This window comes from Pagrus pagrus (assembly GCF_965226575.1).
Source record: "Pagrus pagrus genome assembly, chromosome: 17".
NCBI classification, from domain to species: Eukaryota; Metazoa; Chordata; class Actinopteri; order Spariformes; family Sparidae; genus Pagrus; species Pagrus pagrus.
In genome coordinates, this window is record NC_140201.1 from 10,233,213 (window position 1) to 10,252,659 (window position 19,447).

Sequence of the window (19,447 nt, forward strand, 5' to 3'; positions counted from 1 at the left end):
CAGTGTGAATATAAAATAAACCAGCATCACTCTCAGTTTCAGTTTTCAGGTTTTTGGTCGCTTGCCAGAAGGCGAGTGAAGCACATGAATGAACCGGCCGGGATGAAACCATTAGCCCTTAGTGGGACAAACATAACATTTCCACACAGAGCCTTTCTTTCGTCCAAACGTAAACGTGCTTTCGACACAATTAAAGTGAGACAAAATGTTTTAAACTGAACATCTACAGAGAGAAAAAGGAAAAACATTTTATCTTTTTTACGTGATAAGAACTGAAATGCTGCTCTAAAACAAAAATTATTATCTGTGTCATATGTCAGTTGTAACTGTCATATATGTCATATGCATACACACACGACTAATACTGTACTCATTTAGATCAGTAAGAGGCAGACAGCTGCCTGCATTGCTATGTGTGCTGATGGTTGCAGGCACACAACTTAATGCGCCATCTACTCTACAAATACACGCACACACACGCCACCTGTCCTCCTGATGTGGTTAATGCACAAACTGCAGTGGAGTGATACTTTTGGGTGAGTTTCAGAGCCCGAGGGATCACTCTTTAAGAAGCTCTGAGAAGATTTCTATTCCTGCTCAAAACCTACGACTAAATCTTTCTTACGCTCTGCTGCTCTCTGCTGCCCGCTCAGAAAACTGCAGCTAAACACTCTCCTGTCCTTGTTTTCACAATCGGTCGGACAGATTCCCCGCGAAGACATCGACACTTTGGCCCTTCAACCTTTTGTTCAAAACACCATCCCCACACAGAGCTGGGAATGAGAAAGCCTCGTCAAAGCTCTGCAAAATCACAGTCAAACACTTGCGAGGGGGATAAACATACACATATACCCACATACACACTTTTTAATGGCAGCCAGCCAACAGATGTCGATCTGAAGTTGCGTGGGTTGGACCAGAAGACAAGGTGAAAAATGGGGATTAGTCAGAGCAGCTTGAACGTAATTCAGTTAGTGTTTCATTGTGTTAGATCAAGAAACCAATTATTATAGCTCTTCTATTAATCTATATTTTATCAGAAGTAAGATTGTTAAACATACAACATTATTATGAACACGTCCCCTCACATCTGTTTGCAGTTAGTAACATTTCTGTCGCCTATGTCTTCTGACAGAGACAGTACACCTCTGACCTCACAGATAGAAAACATAATTTTTGTGTTAATGTCCAACATCAGTGTAAAGCATGATTATGCTTTCTTTCTTCATCACTAACTGTTAAAGAAGTGAAAACCACTTTTTTTCTGTATCTCTCCCTTCTCCATCAGCTCAGTTCAGCAGACGAGGGCCATGCTGAAGGCTTCGGACCGAGTTGGTCGTGTTGGAGAACTGACCGTCACGTCAGCTCCAACGATTCATCGAGGTGCTCCCCTCGGCACTGTCGGACCCTGACCAGTCACACGCTGTATGTGTGTGTTACGTCTCGACCGGTTGGCGAGACTCTGCTCGTGTCCTGCCCCACATCACAGGGCGGATGCATGGAGGATAACAACAGAAACGCTATGGAGATCTAGTAAATGACATGAAAGTTGGCTTTTGTTTATTCTCCTTCATTGCTCCTCTTGCTGTGTGTATCCCTGGGGTCGGTTAAGTGTGACTAGTCCAATTTCCCAAATAGGTCACTTCCAGTTTGTTTTTGGGGCATGGATCCCCTCAGTCTGTCGCTCAGTCCTGTGTTTGTCGATGGGCGCTCTCTGGGGTGGTTGTGAAGATGCAAGTGGACCAGTTCTAGTTAGGGTTGATGACAAATGGTTTTAGGACGTTGCAATCTCCCCCCCTAGGTGGCGCCATCCCTTCTGCTGTGTCTCCAGAGGAGGCAGATACTCTGGAACACAGAGAGACGGTTCAGGAAACAAGTCTGAATGATGGGCTTTTTTATTTTCCTGCATGTCATGTGACTTACAAAAATGCTGCCACTACACAACACAGATCAGTCTGTCTCAGCAACAGTGTCACTAAGAAACTTTCTCTGCATTTATTCTGTGCTTCAATTAATGATTGTGATCCTCTGTCGCCTCAACCATCTCAGCCTCTCCTCAGGTTTCTCTGTTCTTTGAAGCTTCCTCCCTCATCCTCATGCCTTGCAGTTGCTAGTCCACATACTTGTAAAGCTGGCCTCGTGCTGTCTCACATGGGACAAATAGTTTCAACTTCCCCTTGTGTGGGCCTTTTGGAGATTGCGCTGATAGAGGGTCACATGTCTATACACGCAACGACTCTCTTTTGTCTATATCAGTGATTTTTACAGTGTGTGTCGCAGCCCAAGGTAATGCACGTGGGCCACGAAAGGTCATTTACCAGAACACCCCATAAATAAATTGTCAATTCTGTATTTAAGTTCGAAATTATCATAAATATATATGGTTACACATTTACATTAAAAAACAATCAGAACTGATGAAATAAGGGAGTTATATGACATGTTATTCTTCATTTATCTGATATGCCACCTAATGACCTTAACCATCACCATTTGGTGGCATTGCAGGAAAGGAGGGCAACATTATTTGTTGTTCACCCTCTGGACATGCAGACTGAGCCCTTTCGGACTTCAGCGGTACGTACTGTGACGTGTTCACTGTCATCACAGCAAGTCTCTAAGAGCGTGAGACTGCAAGGATAAGAAAAGCCGCTGAAAGACCGGCCTTAAAACTGCAATAATAAAATGTGTTTTATTTACCTCTATAGCCTGTACATCTACATATGTCCGCATTTGGATGTAGGATAATATTATTTCTGGACTACATGCTTGAAATAGCATTTAAACATATTTATTGTTTTAAATATTCATATTAAGTTCTTCAACGTCATGTCCATATTGGAATGAATTGTGGGTATTTAATTCAGTTAATTCAGTAAAGTGGGGAAGTCCAGGCATTTGGATGTGGCCTTTGACCAGGGAACGGACTTCAGCACAACATCAGAATGCATCTTTAGTTGCGTCAATGACGGGAATAGCACCTGCATGTGTTTAAAGACGAGTTTATTCATTCGTCGGCGTTGCCTTAGGCCCACGTTCATATAGAATAGTTCTGTTTATGAAACCAAATTAAATTTGGGAAATTTAAGTCTAGTGTGTTCATCAGAGTTGTGATTAAAACTCTGGGGAGGCCACAGAAGATCTTTTTCTGAAGTTTGGGAATCGTTTCTCTATACGTCTTCTCACAGCAATCTGACAGCACTGGAAGAGAATTTATCTCTCCTTACTTAGCTTCATTTTATGGACTATTTACCAGAGCTTTTGTCGTTTTTTTTTTGTCAATGCCCCTTTATTTTGTTCAGCTTATATGCCATAGAAGCTGCACAAAAGAGACAATAAAACACTAAAAGCGTATCTGGATGTACATTTTAAGGGGAGTGTAATTTAATGTCACTAAACTGAAGCTACTCAGGTATATTTTTGCCTTTAACACACAGAAATAAAAGCAGGTAGCATACTTCAAGCCCTCTCCCTGCTCTTGCCCTTTCAGTTTTTGGCAGATAAGGAAGTTTTGCATAATTCATGTTGCTTGATGGGTGTTGCCATTCAAAGCACCTCTCAGTACCACATCTGAATACATATATCTTCATGATTCGCCCTAGATAAAATCTAGCCTCTTACCCTTCAGTACCGGTACCTTTGTTGTGTTGTGCTTTGTGTGTCTCAAACAATATTATCGCTCTGTATTTATGACAAAATAGAGCATGTCAAAACATGCTCGCTGCTCACCATTGTTGCTGCAGTTTTTGTTGTCTTTGTCAGATGCCTCTTCCTCAACCTGACACCAGGAGAAGTACATATAAAATGAATCATATCACATTCAACAAAAGCCTGAAGAAAACGTGTTAGTGGCTTATTGTATTTGTCAAGAAACTTGTAATAATAAGCTAAGTTTAGAACTTCAAACTTGGCACGGAGTCATGTGCTTCCCAGAAAGAAAGAGGAAAGGAGTGGTCCTTACCTGTTTCCTCCACTTCAGCTCACAAAAGACCCGCTCAAAGCACTCATGCATGTAGTTAAACTGGGAGGAAAAGTGAACAGGATTGTAATTCAGCCTTCTGCCTGCAAGTTTTCATGAGTTGTCTTTCATTCTTCCTACTACTGATTTGATTACATGTAAAGTCAAGTGTGTTGACTATCAAATCAAATACAAAGTGTTAGTGTAATCTTACAGCCACTTGTTCTTTTCCAAATCACAACATCTGTCAATCAAAGACTGCAAAGTCCAACCAAGTGAATAAATAAACACAATAATACAGCAGTTGAGGTGTGTAAACACTCACGTATGGAGTGAAGATCTTGACCCAGCGAGGTTTCTTCTCTCCTCTGGCGTACTCAAAGCAGAAGGCCATCCCCTCCTCATCAGTGTCCCAGCGCTGCATCTCCCCCCACTCAAAAGCTATCACCTGGTTCTGAAGAAGACACAGTTCACAGGAGGTGAGCCCCGTGCATTCACAGGTATGCAAATGTTTAGATTAACATTGGTTTGATTTAGTGATGCACGATAAAGATCAGACCAAATATTTACTGGCCTGTAATAGGGAAATTTGTATTACTGGCTATTTAAGTAAGTAACCATGAGTGAGTAACCATGACTTTCTGGTTGATAAATAGGGTCGACATTATGAAGCCAAATTGCTTTCTTTAAAGTTGGTTTGTGATCTGCTAATAAACATGAAACAAGAACAAAGAAGAAGAAGAAGAAGTGCAGCCCGGTGTGCACCTAATGTCAAACTGCTGCACCTGGGCATGGAGCTAGTCACATTGTGTCAAAGGAACACAAAGAAAAACACATTGTCATTTTTAACACATGTTCCCACAAGGGTTCAGAGGGGAGGGAAAAAGTCGATTATCTTTAACAAAACACTGCCTGAAACGCCTGGTTTGGAGTCGAGCCTTTACTTCCGTAACTTCTGTGCGTCACTATGTAACAGGCGTTATATAAATATATATTATCTATTATAAAATATATACACTCCAGTCGGTCAGCAGACATACAGTTGCTAATGCTGTAGCAGTGTTATTTTAGATCACACTACCTTGCTCGACATGACCCGCCCTACTCTGCCTCTGATTGGCTACGTCCTGTCTGTTGAGTGATGCGCATGTGCAACTCTCACCAATGATTGAACAAAGGCGAGATTTCTCACTCTGTAGCCAAAACGGCGTGTTCAAGACACAGTGTGTAAAGGGGTGCTGCAGCAATGCACCCTGAGATAAAAAGAAGGTGTTTTTTGAAAATTAAAATATGTAAACCTATTCTACTACTTTCTTAGGTTCTGGTTCTGGTTCTGCTTAGGTTAACTTATCAATATTAGCCTTGAGAAGAAGGTATTGGAAGTTATTGGATATCAGTGTCAGCTGAAAAAAAATCTATATTGTGCACCCCTACTGTGATTCACAGGAAATCTATTTTGGCAAACATATTTTCTGAGAAATAATCATTACATTTAAAAATGAAAGACTAAACATATTGTTACTAAAGGGTAAAAAAAAATAGAATGTTGCCTTGCAAAGTGATCAGTTGGACCCTCTAATTGTACTGTATTTAAACATTATTTAAGAAGCACAAACACTCACCTCCAGCGTGCCATCCTCAGTACAAGCGTGCAGCTTGAAGTGATGGATGCTGATAGCTGTGATGACGTGTCCCTTCCTCCTGGAGTCACAGGCGCAGTGGGGGAACGCCACCTCATTGTAGCCCTCACATGTCCGCAGCAGACTCAGGTACTAACAGACAAAGTATTACAGAGCGCATACATCAGTCGCTAATACTATAAGCAACAAGGTTATGGAAAACAAGATTATGTTTACGTCTCTTTCCTTAATCCAGTTAAAAACCCTGTTAACAAGCTGCGACTAGAGTTCTCGCCTACCCTTAACTACATTACTGTCCCAATAATGACATATTAGAGTATTTCAGTTTATGAGAAACTTGTTTCATGAGGCCAGATTCCTTGGAAGGAGAGCGCAGAGTAAAGGGGCAACTGTCAAGCTGTGAAAACTGACTTTAGTAGTAAGTTTTTTCTCTAGTTATTTTGGATCACTATATTGGACTATATGCAGGCACATTCAGACTTTTAAGAGATACAGTAAAGTGTGTACCCTAACCAAATATTTGGGTTTCAAACCTGGTTCGTTTCAGTCCCTGATCCCAAAGCAGCGAGGCAGGTTTCCTATTTGCATGAACAGTTGTGATATCAGATACTGCCTAACATTCAGAACAATGAGATCATTACATTACATGTAAACTATTCTTTTGTTTTCACATTCATTTATCTAAAAGGTGGCCCTTTAAGAGTTTGGAAATGCTGTGCTGAGAGCTACACAGTTGCAAATGGAGTTCACACAGAGGAACCCCCACCGTCACACATGCCACTTTCAGTTAATGTTTTACAAACATCAATATAAACTCAATGGCTGTATCTCTGAACACCACAGAGGGCTGTATTCTATGGTGTGAAAGGGGTTCTGGCTTTTCTGTCCATTTTCATTTGGTAACGTTTTGGTGATGGCTCTGGTCAGCAGGCAAAAAGTGTAGTCATCCCAATCCCCTCCCCGAACAAAGAGTGGTCTGTGGGACTGACCGTGGCCATCTTGCGCTGCTCTGCCAGCTTCTGCAGCTGGTAGGATTTGTCCTCTGTTTTTATGAATCCCTTCTTCACATCTTCCAATGCCTAGACAAACAGGGGGCGGGGTGGGTAGGGGGTTGGGGCGGCATGAAGAGATACAACACCATATATCATTTGTGGTTCACTGCACAAAAATGATTAGTCATTAAAAACATTGAGCAAGATATTTTGGCTCACGTAAACGAGTTCAACAAATAACAACTCTTCAACTCCTCTCCATAATTTACATGTTATATATAACAATGTATGAAATAACAATATGACTTAGTAAAGGGGTCACTCGTAATGATGAACCTCCAGAGAATTAGTACCTAAGTCTCTAGCTCTACTAGGCTTCACAGAGCTTTATCATCAGTTTCAGCTGATTGTTTAGCTATTTGGCTGCAAATTCACTGTTTTGATTCACTCTCACTGCTCTCACAGCTTTGTTTTCAGCCACAGCAGGTGGCTGTGTTCACTCAGAAACCTCTATAACCAACTGGACACTACCTGCTCAGTGGGTGCCCAGCACTAGACAGACACAGTTAGTGACTAGCCAGTGAACATAGTGGAGCGATTAGCAGTTAAGGAGGCAGATATTTTCCTCAGGAGATGAAGGAGACCAAAAAGAGCTAAAAGAAAGTGAACACTGGACTCAAAATGAATGACAATGTTGCTCCATAACTGCCAGACGTGCAAATGCAACTTTTGCTGGAACGTTTGCCATTTCAAATCTAAAGGTGATGATATGTCAATGCTGTCAATGGAGTGGCCCAAAAAAGTCAGTTATTGCAGGTTTAAGTATTCTGGGTACGTTTGTTTTCAGGAGTGCAAGCACCGTGCTGACTTTACTCATAGAAATCACTTTAATGAGTCACTGCTAAACCTCACATGCCAAAAATGCTTCAGGTGGTGACCTTAGTTGGGTCAGTAGACAGCCTGTAGGCTGCTGCTGCTGCTGCTGTTGCTGCTATGGCTATTTTTAGTGCATTTGCATTAGATGATTACTTTGTCAGGTTCACACTTCATACTTCATCAACTGTGGAAAAGTTTAACTGGCTTGTAGAAAATCAAAGTTCTCTGGTTTACTGGATACGTTCATACATTTCGAAGCACCAGACTATTCATTTTCCATTAAGGATGACATTTGTAGGACTTTGTGATTGATACAGCTTGATATTTTGTTTAAGATGTGACATAGCTTACTATGTCAATTGCAAGTTAAACTTTGTCCAGGACTGTCACATTGTTATTTTTCAACAGACCCAGCTGGCAGGAATTCAGCTACCACTATGCCTGGTTTTGGTTGTTTTAATGCCAAAGCCTGTTGGGAAGCCTTACAGAAGACAAGACTACTTTAAAATTGTTACAACTTTACTCTAATGAGTTTGAAAGACAGGATAATACACAAAGAACTGAATGATTCTTAGACCAGTACAAGTGGTTACAAGTCAAAGAATAGAGTAATTAAGTAAAATTCCCTGATTTTGTTTATTTCTTGAAGAAGAAAAAAAAGTGCAGAGTTTCCTTAAGTCCATAGCAAGTGGGATTCGATTATTGTTATTACCTGGTGGAAGCAATAGTGCAGTGCCAGCGGGTTGTCCCTTAGCAACTCCTCCTCCTGGAAGCTGAACAACCATTTGCGAAGCGCCAAGCAGGTCCCCGGCACTGCCGACGTGTAATTCTGCACATAAAGCTTGTGGGGAAACTCGTTAGGTGCCAGCTTCCTCACTGCAACAAAAAGAAAGGAGGAGAGAGATTAGGAAGGAGTTAAAAAGGAGGGGGGGTGTCTGTTTAGTCATTAAAAAAATTCTAGCCTGTACCCAATTACCTGCCCTTGCTGTCCAAAACCTCACACGTAACTCTAGGCTAAATGGATTAAACTCACCAGTGGGAGGGTACAGGTCTTTCTTTAGAAAACTAGTGGTCATGTGATGAAGACACCCAAGGGGGCTCTTTTAAATTTAACACATGAGAGTATGTGAACTTCACTTTGAAAAACTCATAAGCATCAAATACACACACGGTTCTTACCAAAGGAGTGGTTGATGACTTCAAAAAGGGCAAAGTAGCTCGCCATAATACTGTCCATTCCAACCTTTAACACTAATGCCTACAGGAAGAGCAATACAGAGTTAGTTATGTAAGAAAAACACTGGTTTTAGAATTTTTATTGCATCACCAAAGTTTATTCAGCGTGTCTGCACACTTAATACACTTATTACAATTCCAGCTGGAACCAAACAATGGGGCAATAAACTGTACAATATAGCTTTGTGAGAGCCTCATCCCAGATGTCATGTGTTCTCACCTGGTACACCTGATCTGTGGTGCTGTTCTTGCGGACTCTGACAGAGATGGTGGTCTTGTCTGGCAGGGCTATCCGCAGTTCTACATCTGTTACTCCATTGTAGTTCTGCACAGTGAAGCAGCACATAATGAGAACAGCTGTAGAGCTGCACTAACTCGTGTGGATTAACAAGGGTGTGTGTCAGCTTGTATGAGGGTGCATACATGTGTTGGTTCGGAATTATTGGTAAGTCCTTCTTGATTAAACAAACAAACAAGAAATATCTAAACTAGACCTCCTATCTGTTAGAAATCCTAATTCTCCTTGAGTGCTGGATTAATTCAGTAGAATTGCATTTGTCTCTGCTGCCGTTATTCCTCAAAGCACGAGACAGGGAGTACAATTTAAGGATCAGTTTACCCAAAAATGATTATTAATGATTATTAAGTCATTATCTACTCAGCCTCATGTTTCAAACCAGGTCCCCATCTACATCGGTTGTTTAGGAGAATGCCGCAATGCTGTTTTGCTGTGAATCTCCAGAAATGTTTTTGGACTATGAAACTTCACCTGACTTTCCATCGGCATGATAGTGAGTAGATAATGGATGACTTTTCATTTTTGGGTGAACTTATCATTTACCTATTTGTTGTTTAGCTCTCCAGTTTAGACATGATTGGCCACCAGCTACTTTCAAGTAATTGAACTCAACTGCCATTCCTGCTAATGCTTGTTTAAGGCAATAAGTCTCCTTTTTTATACCGAAAGACAAAGGGGAGTTAAACATGTATTCATCATTTCATCACAAGTTTTTACAAACCTAAAATCCTCTCAATAGGTGCACTATATAATATCTAATACTTACAGACAAATATAGTCCTATTATGAACTATTAGAAAAGCTAAATTTTGATCTAACTGTGAAAAACAAGAAGGTACTGTGGTGCTGTACACATTCCCTGTCTGACAAGACACATGTTGTACATCGAAGAAAGTTTCAACAGAGATGCAGAAAACCTTTCTCCCACTCAGCTCAGAATCAAAAGGAGCTACACTCCAGTACAGTCCATATCAGAACAACAATAAATGGGACGCATACCTCATCTGATTCAGAGAGAAACTCCTGCATGATGTCACTCTCCCCGATCACCCGCACAGAGCAAACTAGAGATATAGAGACAGAGAAAGGTGGAGAGGAAGAGAGGGAGGCCAAAGTAAATCAAATAAAGGAGGACAGGAAAATGTCACTTTGGCTGTATCTTGTGTTCAGATTTAATGTATTACCACAGCCAGTACTTGCCCTGTTTTCTATCCTAACTACAATACGATTTCTGGATGAAAAATGTAATTATTCCTTGTCTTGGTATGTATGGTTATTATGGATTTTGATGTGTCTAAATACTTTACTTGTTCTTTGAAAATAGAGCTGCAATTCTTCTCGAAATGAAAAAAGAAAAAGCCTTTTGTCTTTGCCCATGTTGAAAATCAACACACGAGTGGGTTTATAGCCAGTGACCTTTCCAAGCAAGCCTACCTCGCTCGAGATATTCCTCCAGGCCTCTGCGGCGAGCATCCAGCTGCTGTTCAGACAGGGAGAAGGGCCATTTACCGGGAAGCTTTGGGAAGTTGAAGTTGGAAAACTCCCTCTTTAGGTTCTGGTGCAGGATGGCGAACTCCCGGTAGCGCTTTGAGCACAGCTGTCTACCTGACATGTACACGTTGTACACCTGTGAGACAAAGACGGGACAGACAGATTGTAGTGCATTAGAGTAGAGGGAATTAATGTTTACAATCAGGAATGATACTTTTTTTTTTTAATACCGACATCGGAAAAACAAGTTTTCTACCTGCTTTAGAGAAAAAAAAAAATAAGGTAATGACTCAAATCAGCACTCACCACAAACCTCTCGGAGTGCTGCTCTACATGTTTGTATGTGGGAATTGAAATGGGCACGGCCTGCTTGTCACTGTAGTCGTAGTTGGGTTGGACTTCCTCTCCTCCTTCCAACCCATCGGCCTCCTGAGCTGGGACAGACAGCACAGCCAGAACCAGCTCTTTCTCCCCTGCTCGGATCAGATCCACCACCTGCTTATGGGTGGCACCTTCCACACTGACCCCATTACTGGAGGGAAAGTAAAGTGGGGGGAGAGACAGAAAGAAAGTCAGCGAGGAGTTTTAAAAACCCTCTATTCCCTCTATTCTAGTTTTTCACATAATCAGTTTATGTTTCAACATGGCAGATGATCAACTGTTTACACACAGAAGGGGACAGATTTGGCACTGACCAGGGAAGGGCCTGACTGTACCTTTATCAGGCTAATATGGTGTCAAATAAGTGTAGCATAGTTCAGTGAGGAAATATGACAAATTGATTTCTGGTTCAAATAATAAGGCTCCATTCCAACTATTTCTTTCCTGATACCAATTCCAATACTTTAACACAGAGTATCTCACAGCATCAAATACCAATCTCCCTAAAAAATCCAGGAAGTATTCATCTTTATGTTAAGTAACAAGAAGCCACAAATAGCTTTGGCACTAAAAGGGGCGCAATGCTAACTTTTAAAAGTTTCAGCTTTTGGTTGCCAAAACGGAAAATATGGTTGCCATTTTTTTGTCACCTTATATTCTGAATGATTAAGATATGGTGCCATTAAACAACAGCTTAATAATGAAGATGTGACATTAAAGAATGTCTGAAAGTCTGTTACAGTAACTGAACAATCGAATTCTTTGCAGTCTATGTTTTATATAATACTTTATAGAGGTGTCACAAATATCAAAGTATCGAAACATTACAATTCTGTATATATGAAACCGTTTGAATATTCATTTTGATGCCTGTACGCATGCGAGTAAATGCACCAGTGCATGTATGGTGTTGTCTGGTTCCTGTTACGACTACGACAGCAATGTGTAAATAAAATAAATGAAATAAATATTTAAAGAATATTGCACGGTATACTGTTTGATATCCCTATTTTCAAATGTAAAAAAAAATGGTTGCCAAAGGCTAAGAATTAGTTGCCAATTTCTCAATATGGTTGCCAATCCCAACCTGCCAACAATAACAGTCGAGTCGACGGCATGCTGTGACTGAATAAATGCAGCTAAACACTGAATTTTCTAATGCCTCGACACAGAAAGTGTATCTAATGTGGATTGGTCCTGTTGGTAAAAATGAGTATGAAATGTTAACCAATTGCTGCAAATGTTCATTTTCCTTTGTGGGCGTGTGGTAATGTCAGTGCATTTTGTCTTTTATTGATAAACACAGTGTTGAGAGTGCTGAGTAACCAGGTCATCTCTAACGTCTCCCTTTCCTTTGGTGCTGTGAGACACCTCCCTTCCTGGCTTTGCCGAGGCCAGATGGCACCAGCATCAGGTGTCTCTGCTAATCTTCCTATGAGAGACAGCAGGACACACAGGAGAGGAGGGAGCAAGCGAGAGCGCGAGCATCGGTCTGTCCACTATTTGTCCACTGTGTCTCAATTATTGTTAATAAATGTGTATGTGTATTAGTAAAAGGACTGCACAATATGCTAAAATTGTGATTATTTTGACAGATATTTCAATTACAATATGATTATTATTATCATTTTGCCTCTTTTTTTTTCACTGAAAAACAATTAAAATTGTGATGATGAGACATTTCATGGGGTCTGTACCAAACAAGCATTTTTTCTTTATCTTTACAATGCAATGCCTGCCAGGGAAGTGGGTCAGTTGCTGTTAAGCAAATTTGAATTACGGTAAGACAGATATTAACACTGAAGTAGGGCTGCAATTATTTGGTTATCTGCCATTTTCTTTATCAAATAATGTGGTGAGTATGTTTTAATTAAATATTTAGCCTGTAAAAGATCAACACTGGCAAAATTCCTGAATCAATTTACCAGAATCTAAAGTGATGCCTGACAAACAATAGAAAACAAACAAAATGTTAATATGAGGACAGATAAGCAAAAGCTCTTAAACTCTCTACCAGCTTCAATAGTAAGATACTGAATAGTTTCACTGAACAAAGCACTTATACTGTATTTGTAGATGATAATGGGCAAGTTGTCCACTCATGGCCTACAAGCCAAACAAAACCTCCTGAAATTATTGCCTCTGGTAGAGACTAGCACGTTCATTTTTAGAATCAATTTCTCTCTAAATGTGACTAAAATATGATGTTTTACACAAACTACACTCAGGCGGCAGTCAGTAGAGTCTGTAAATAAACATCAGCTGTTTATCACCAATGAAGCAACATTGTTCCCTGTCCTCGATCATAAATCGAAGCAAAGTGCTGACATATGACATAGTAAACATGATGATTCTTTGAGTTTTTGCGAAATGGTCAAGCTGGTTAATAAGTCACATGATAAGCACTGGTCCTGTCATATGACCAGGAAGAAATTTAGCAGTAAAAATGGAAAAACACAGATTAGGTAAAAGCTTTTTGTTGCCTCAGCAAGTGGAAGTAGAGAAGTGTTCCTTGTTTTCTGTTTCTCTTCTCACTTATTCTAACTTTAGCCTATAATCAAGTTCACAGTAACACACGAACATGTCTTAACTTCTCAAATCCTGATAATAAGGCCAGGCCAGGCCAAAAATGATAAACTTTAGAGGTTGTACATTATCATTTACTATAAACATTTGGTTCCCTTTATGTGGTTCCTGTATTTACCCTTTATTAGAGCCCAGGCCTACAACCATGGTAGGAGATTGATGTCATTATTAGAAATGTGTCTGTCTGCAAACATAAACCCTGTGGGGGTTAAGAGTTGACTATTATATATCTGCTAAAAGTTCATGAAGATACTATTGGGTGATTTCCATTAAAAACTCCTCTAGGGAAAAACCCTGACTTTTCCTGGCATGACAACAAGAGTTTGACTGAACAGAAAATCACTCCTACAAGATGTCTCCAGTATCAGGCCATGTATATCAACATCATTCACGTATACTGATTGGGGATACAAGGCAAAAACAATGGACAGCACCTAATACTGTCCCATGTAAACAGCTATTGTGAAGGTTAGTCTGTCTGTCAAGCGGTCTCTTCAAGTCAAGAAGCGAACACACTCACACCATATGATGTTGAATTTGAGTGACAACACTGCCATCCACTGTCTCCGGCCAGGGTCAAAATAGACATCCCTACCTTCATCCACATGACAATGCAATGTCAATTATATTCTGTCCTTACAGTCATGCTGGAGCCCTGCGCAAAGGGCAAGCTGAACAACACGTTAGCTACCTGGCTCGCTAGCTAGCCAAAGCTAATCAACATGCACAGCCTGTTGTCCAACTTATGTAAGCTGGTTAGCTTTCTAGTTACGGCTAACTCACTAGCGTTAGCTTGATGTAGCTACATTACCAAATGTCCACAGAGGTGCAAATGGCCGTAGACCTGAAAAATAACTAGTTAGTTAGGTAAACAGCTACTTTTTTATCATAACAGACAGGTGGCGAAGCGGCTACCTTGAAGAAGGTTAATGTGTGCTTGAAATTAGATCAACACGGGCTAAACTGGCTAGCTAGCCTTTCTTGCTAACAACCTGGCTCAGTTTAACGGAACAGGGGCTGACTTACACCTCCAGGATCCTGTCACCCTTCGCTATCCCAGCTCGGTCCGCCGCACCTCCGGGCAAAACAGCACTGACATGCTGAAGAGGAGCGTACAGTTCCCCGTTGATGCTCCGGAGCTGTCCTCCTTCGCTGACTTGACCGCGAACATTGAACCCGTAGCCCGACTCCGACTTGACGATCCTCACCATCCGTGGACCTGACGTTACCATGGGCGCGTTCTGGCCCGCGGTGCTCGCGGACGAAGCCACAACCGGACCGTTACGGGATGCCGAAGGGAGAGTGGACCGAGTTTCATCGCCTCCTACATCCGCCATCTTATCCACAGGCCCTGGCCCCCCTTCCAGTCGGTGTCTTCTAGCAAATTCAAAACAACACTCGAGCTCTGTCCCTCCGTAACGTTAGCTCCACAGACCGACTCTGTTGTTGATAACCCGCCCCTCGGTAGCGTCACGAGACACGGCCACACAACGTGACCTCCCGGAGGCGTCACCGAAAGTCTGGTCCGTGTTGTATGATTAACGACTGAACAATGTCAAGTTGTTCATCGTTCTGGCTTCACACCAGGTATTTCTTGAAAATATCCCTACATTTTTTTTTTTTTTTAATTTATTGTCATACATTTTAACCGTCCAGAGTTTCATACGAATATGCATATACTTATTTTATAGAGATAGGTACAGTGGCCCAGAGGGTCCAAACACAAGAACATTTAGTGAAACACAACGTGATTTCACAAAACACAACGACATTTTGGAAGAAACAAAGATATTTCAGAAAACACAGAAAACTTAGGAAAACACAACAACATTTCACAAAACACAATGCAATTAAACAAGACAAAGTGCCATTAGGAAAACACAATGACATTTTTGGAAAACACAACGCAATTAAACAAAACACAACGCAATTAAACAAAACACAATGACATCTCGGAAGACACGACATTTCATAAAACACAGTGACAACTTATCAAGATGTTGCTGTGATTTCCCAAAATGCTGTTGTGTTTTGTGAAATGTTTTTGTGTTTTCAGAAATGTAATTGTGTTTTCAGCCTCAGGGCCAACGTAGTTAGGCCTATCTTTGGAAATATTTCAATAACAATGTAGACCTTTTTAAAAATTAAATGCGAGGGTCCTCCCAACTCCATGTCTGTCTTTTTAAATTCTTATTTACTGTTCTATTAACTATTGTTCAATGCTATTATTTCCAGCATATAAATATCTTTCATAAAATGACTGTCTGCAGCACAGACAGTTATATAAGCCCTGAGAGTCATTGCCTCTTTTCACAAACTCAGCAGCCAGTCTTACAAAATGATCGTCAGTGTGTATGGGGGCTTTTAACTGTGTAAAGTCTTTTTGAAAACAACACAGAAACAAGCAGATTCCCTTGAAAGGCAGCTTTTAATACCAGAGAAGGCTGGCACTCACCCATGTTCATTGGGGCTTTTCACCTCAAATAATTTTAACTATTTTTATAGGTGGAGATTGCCCAAGAGGTTTTCCACTTGTTGCTTTAGTCGTCCTTCCCCTTTCTCTCTTGGTCTCTATTTCTCTTTTCCCTACCGCCCCTTGTTGTGAGTTTAAAAAGTGATACTTAACACTGATATTTCTGTGCTTTGCCTCCTGTTATCTTGTGTAATTCATCGAGGCAGGGACGGGCAATCATGTGCAATGGAGGTGCTGATTACTGAGCCTCAAACAGAGAGGGAGAGCTAATCAGTGAAGTCACCTGCTGCAGTATTTGTATGGAATGAAAACTTACAGGTTGTCAGTCCTTGAGGCACATGATGATTACTCATTACTGGTAAAAATGTATGACGTGAAAAGAATATTAATGATACAGTTTATAGTTGTCTCAGTGACACATGTCACAGATATGGATCATGGACTGGAGTCCGAAATGTACCGATCTACTACAAACAGAAGTATCAATTTGCTCATAATGTTAGGCAAACTACTATTATTGCATGTGGTAACAACAGCAGCCTGACATACACAGAGTGAAAGGCAGGGCGACCAGGTCAGATCGCCAGTCTCTCACAGGGCTAACACATACAGACAACTGCATCCACAGTCACACCTAAAGGCCATCTACAGTTTACAGTTCATGTAACCTGCATATCTTGGGTCTGTGCAAGAGAAGTGGGGCACCCACGGGAAAGCCACACAGAGGAAAACATGAGACATAAAAGTCAGCCAATGAATTTAACATTTCATTTTGAGAGAAACATTATGTTATTACTTCCTTCAGAAGTTACTCAGTCATGCTTTAAATAGAGAGTTTTTAAAATGTGCTGTAACCTGCTGTTATTATTTTCATTTCCTGATTTTACCCTTCTGTCGTCTGTCCGCGGTGTGGCCTGATTGGGCCATGCGCGTCCACAACCCTACTTAAGACAGCCTCCCCCATTGTCTTGTAAGATTACCTGATGAAGGTCTAAGTACCGAAACGTTGTTGTCAATAAACTTAAATTCAAGTGAAGTGGACAGTGTGCGGGAGTCCTTTTCCTGATTTTAGCCTTGAAAAATGTGCGTAGGGCTGCACAATTAATCAAAATATTATCGAAAATCGCAATATGATGCCCTGGTCTACAAGTCTTATTCTCCAGATCAAAAAAAAATGTTTGTTGGGTACAAACTCCAACAAATGTCACATCATCATGGTGGCATATGTTTTGTCAGTGAAAATGAAAACTGTGACGCAATAATTATTATCTTCAGTAATCATAATATTTATCAAAATAATCACAAAATGATGTTTTTTTTGTTACCATATTGTGCAGCTCTTGCTTAATGTCTACAAAACTTAACCACTTCAAGTGTTTTGGGTCAGTATCACAAGTATCATAACCTTACTTAGACCATGAGGCTGACATTTCTGCGCAACCATCTGGTGTTGTGACAGATATTGTCCCCCTGACCATGCAATAATGCTCAAAGTGTACAAGTCAAGTGTGGTTTAAAGTTTATTTCATTGTGCGTTACAATATATTTTTTGTGACCTCATGTTAAATAAGCAAGTAGTAATTATTCATTCCTTCTTCAGAGCAGTGGTCATAGGGCACTCCTCTTTTTCACAGGAAGGCAGCTCTCTTTGCTGCACTTAGATTCCTATTTTTTCTTAGTGAAGAACTCGTGGCACATCGTAGTGAGGCAGATGAACATCCTGCCAAACTCAGTGAAGTCCACAAGGTTGTCCTGGTTACTGTCCAGGTCACTGAAGATGCGGTCCACTGCTGCCTTGTCAGGGGCTTTCTGCATGCCAGAACAGTGAAATGTAGACTGTTTATTCACAACATCCAGTGACACACATTATTCTGTTTTGTTTTGTTCTTAGCATCACTCTCACTGATCATAAACCAAGGAAACAAATGCACAGTAAGCCAGTGTGCATCCTGTTGGTTGTGCAGGGCTGAGATAGAGAGGTCAGAGGTCACTCACCCCCACCAGTTCTCCAAGTTCGTTCTGAAGCAACTCTTTCAGCTCTGCCTTAGTCAGGGTGGTTGGGTCCCCCTCCCTGCCAGAGTATTTACAGAAGGTCTCGATGACGAGGGATATAGCCTTCTGCATGTCAGACATGATGATAGCTGCTTAAAGAGGACAGAGAGAAAAAAAGAGTTAAATATTGACACGTGCAATTTTTCCTCATGTCCCTGCATTGGTTGTCATCAGTGAGTTTTCATACAACACGATGGAGACTGTTCAGATCAGATTGGACTCGTATTTGTTCTTTATATTTTCAGAAGAAAGGATGAAGGATCGTGCTCTCAGTCAATGCTGCTGTTGCTCCATCTAGAGGCAGAGTGAAGGCCTGTTAACTTTCAGTGGTGCACACTTAAATGGATCATGTGGCATGTGGTCAGATTGAATGTCAACAAAGGACAGCATTTATATCCACAACCTGAGGGAGCGGGTTCCGTCGCAGTGAAGGGAAGAAGAATCTGAGTAATGGATCTTTAAAATCTGTGACTAATTTATTCATATATTGTAATTATAGAGACAACATATTGGTAAAATGTGTCCATCAAGGATTCATTAAAGGCTCCTAAGCAGAGACATCATTGCTTTTTTCCCTGCCCATGTTTTTCTCAGAGTTTTCCGTGGAGCTGGAGATATAAATACACCCTGGGTTTCCACCAGGGCCCAGCCACTCTTATTTCCCCCTGTCACCGGTCTCTAACGCAGCATCTCTGCCGAGTGACACAGGACATTGTTATGGCAACAGTTTAATCTCTCCAGGTAACTCAGTCGAACTAGGTAAAGAAGCAGGTCAAGACTTGATTTAAGTCCCAGTAGTGGTGTGTAAAGTCTGTTCTCTCAATGCTGTATGTCTGAAAAGTGTTTTTTCCACTGACACCATGAACCCAAGAGAGTCAGGTCTGGTTGACTCACACGGTGCTGCTGCTCCCTCTCTGGGGTGTGGTAAGCTGAGGAAACTGAGGGTTTGTAAACAGATGGGAATTGTGGAGGAAGATAGCACAAAATTAAAACCATATTACTGTTCCACTGTTTAATTGGGTTGTAATTAAAAATAAGGATGAAAACTTGATGCTAACTCCTGAATGTACAATGCACCAGTGGAGGGAGATTTCCAGACTAAAAGCTGCCAAAGAACTGCCATCGGAGCAAAAATGAGCAATGCAGCTGATGCAGCTTTCACAAACAGTGAAGAGAAGCCATAGTTGGCTCAAAAACACAAAATGCACACAGAGCTGGTAACTTAACAGCTGTTATGTTTTTTTTTTTACACAGGTAAAACTCATTGAAATGGCATTAAAAAGTCAAAACAATTTCCAGTTTTGGCACATATTTTCAAGTTAGAAAATCAAACGACAAACACATCAACAATGTTTAGATTTTCTACTCACCAAAACTGGAGATTTGAGGAGACCAGAGAGTGAAAGTCAGTTGTAGAGGAGCAGCAGTGACGGAGAAATGGATGCAAAGGATGCTTTATACACC

At 41.0% G+C, this 19,447-nt stretch overlaps 2 protein-coding genes across 4 annotated transcripts; both read right to left on the reverse strand.

The window, feature by feature from the left end:
* Nucleotides 1–1,534: 1,534 nt before the first annotated feature.
* snx27a (sorting nexin 27a) lies at nt 1,535–14,926 on the reverse strand. Of its 2 annotated transcripts, none has more exons than XM_084380240.1 (13): nt 14,485–14,925; nt 10,798–11,023; nt 10,435–10,627; nt 10,000–10,064; nt 8,923–9,027; nt 8,646–8,724; nt 8,179–8,342; nt 6,588–6,677; nt 5,581–5,730; nt 4,284–4,412; nt 3,962–4,021; nt 3,730–3,778; nt 1,535–1,845 (listed from the first exon to the last, which is right to left on the reverse strand). In XM_084380240.1, the coding sequence occupies exons 1-13, from the start codon at nt 14,793–14,795 to the stop codon at nt 1,775–1,777; spliced, it is 1,692 nt and encodes a 563-aa protein (XP_084236366.1). In that variant the 5' UTR covers nt 14,796–14,925; the 3' UTR covers nt 1,535–1,774. The 2 variants fall into 2 exon arrangements, with proteins under 2 accessions (XP_084236366.1, XP_084236367.1); XM_084380241.1 differs by lacking the exon at nt 1,535–1,845 and adding an exon at nt 1,937–2,142 and having other exon boundaries at nt 14,485–14,926.
* Nucleotides 14,927–17,438: 2,512 nt separating this feature from the next.
* On the reverse strand, nt 17,439–19,434 carry LOC311272903 (ictacalcin-like). Of its 2 annotated transcripts, none has more exons than XM_084379647.1 (3): nt 19,354–19,434; nt 17,927–18,072; nt 17,439–17,740 (listed from the first exon to the last, which is right to left on the reverse strand). In XM_084379647.1, exons 2-3 carry the CDS (start codon nt 18,062–18,064, stop codon nt 17,597–17,599), a joined length of 282 nt encoding a protein of 93 aa, XP_084235773.1. In that variant the 5' UTR covers nt 18,065–18,072; nt 19,354–19,434; the 3' UTR covers nt 17,439–17,596. The 2 variants fall into 2 exon arrangements, with proteins under 2 accessions (XP_084235773.1, XP_084235774.1); XM_084379648.1 differs by having other exon boundaries at nt 17,927–18,075; nt 19,354–19,412.
* Between the last annotated feature and the right edge of the window lie 13 nt (nt 19,435–19,447).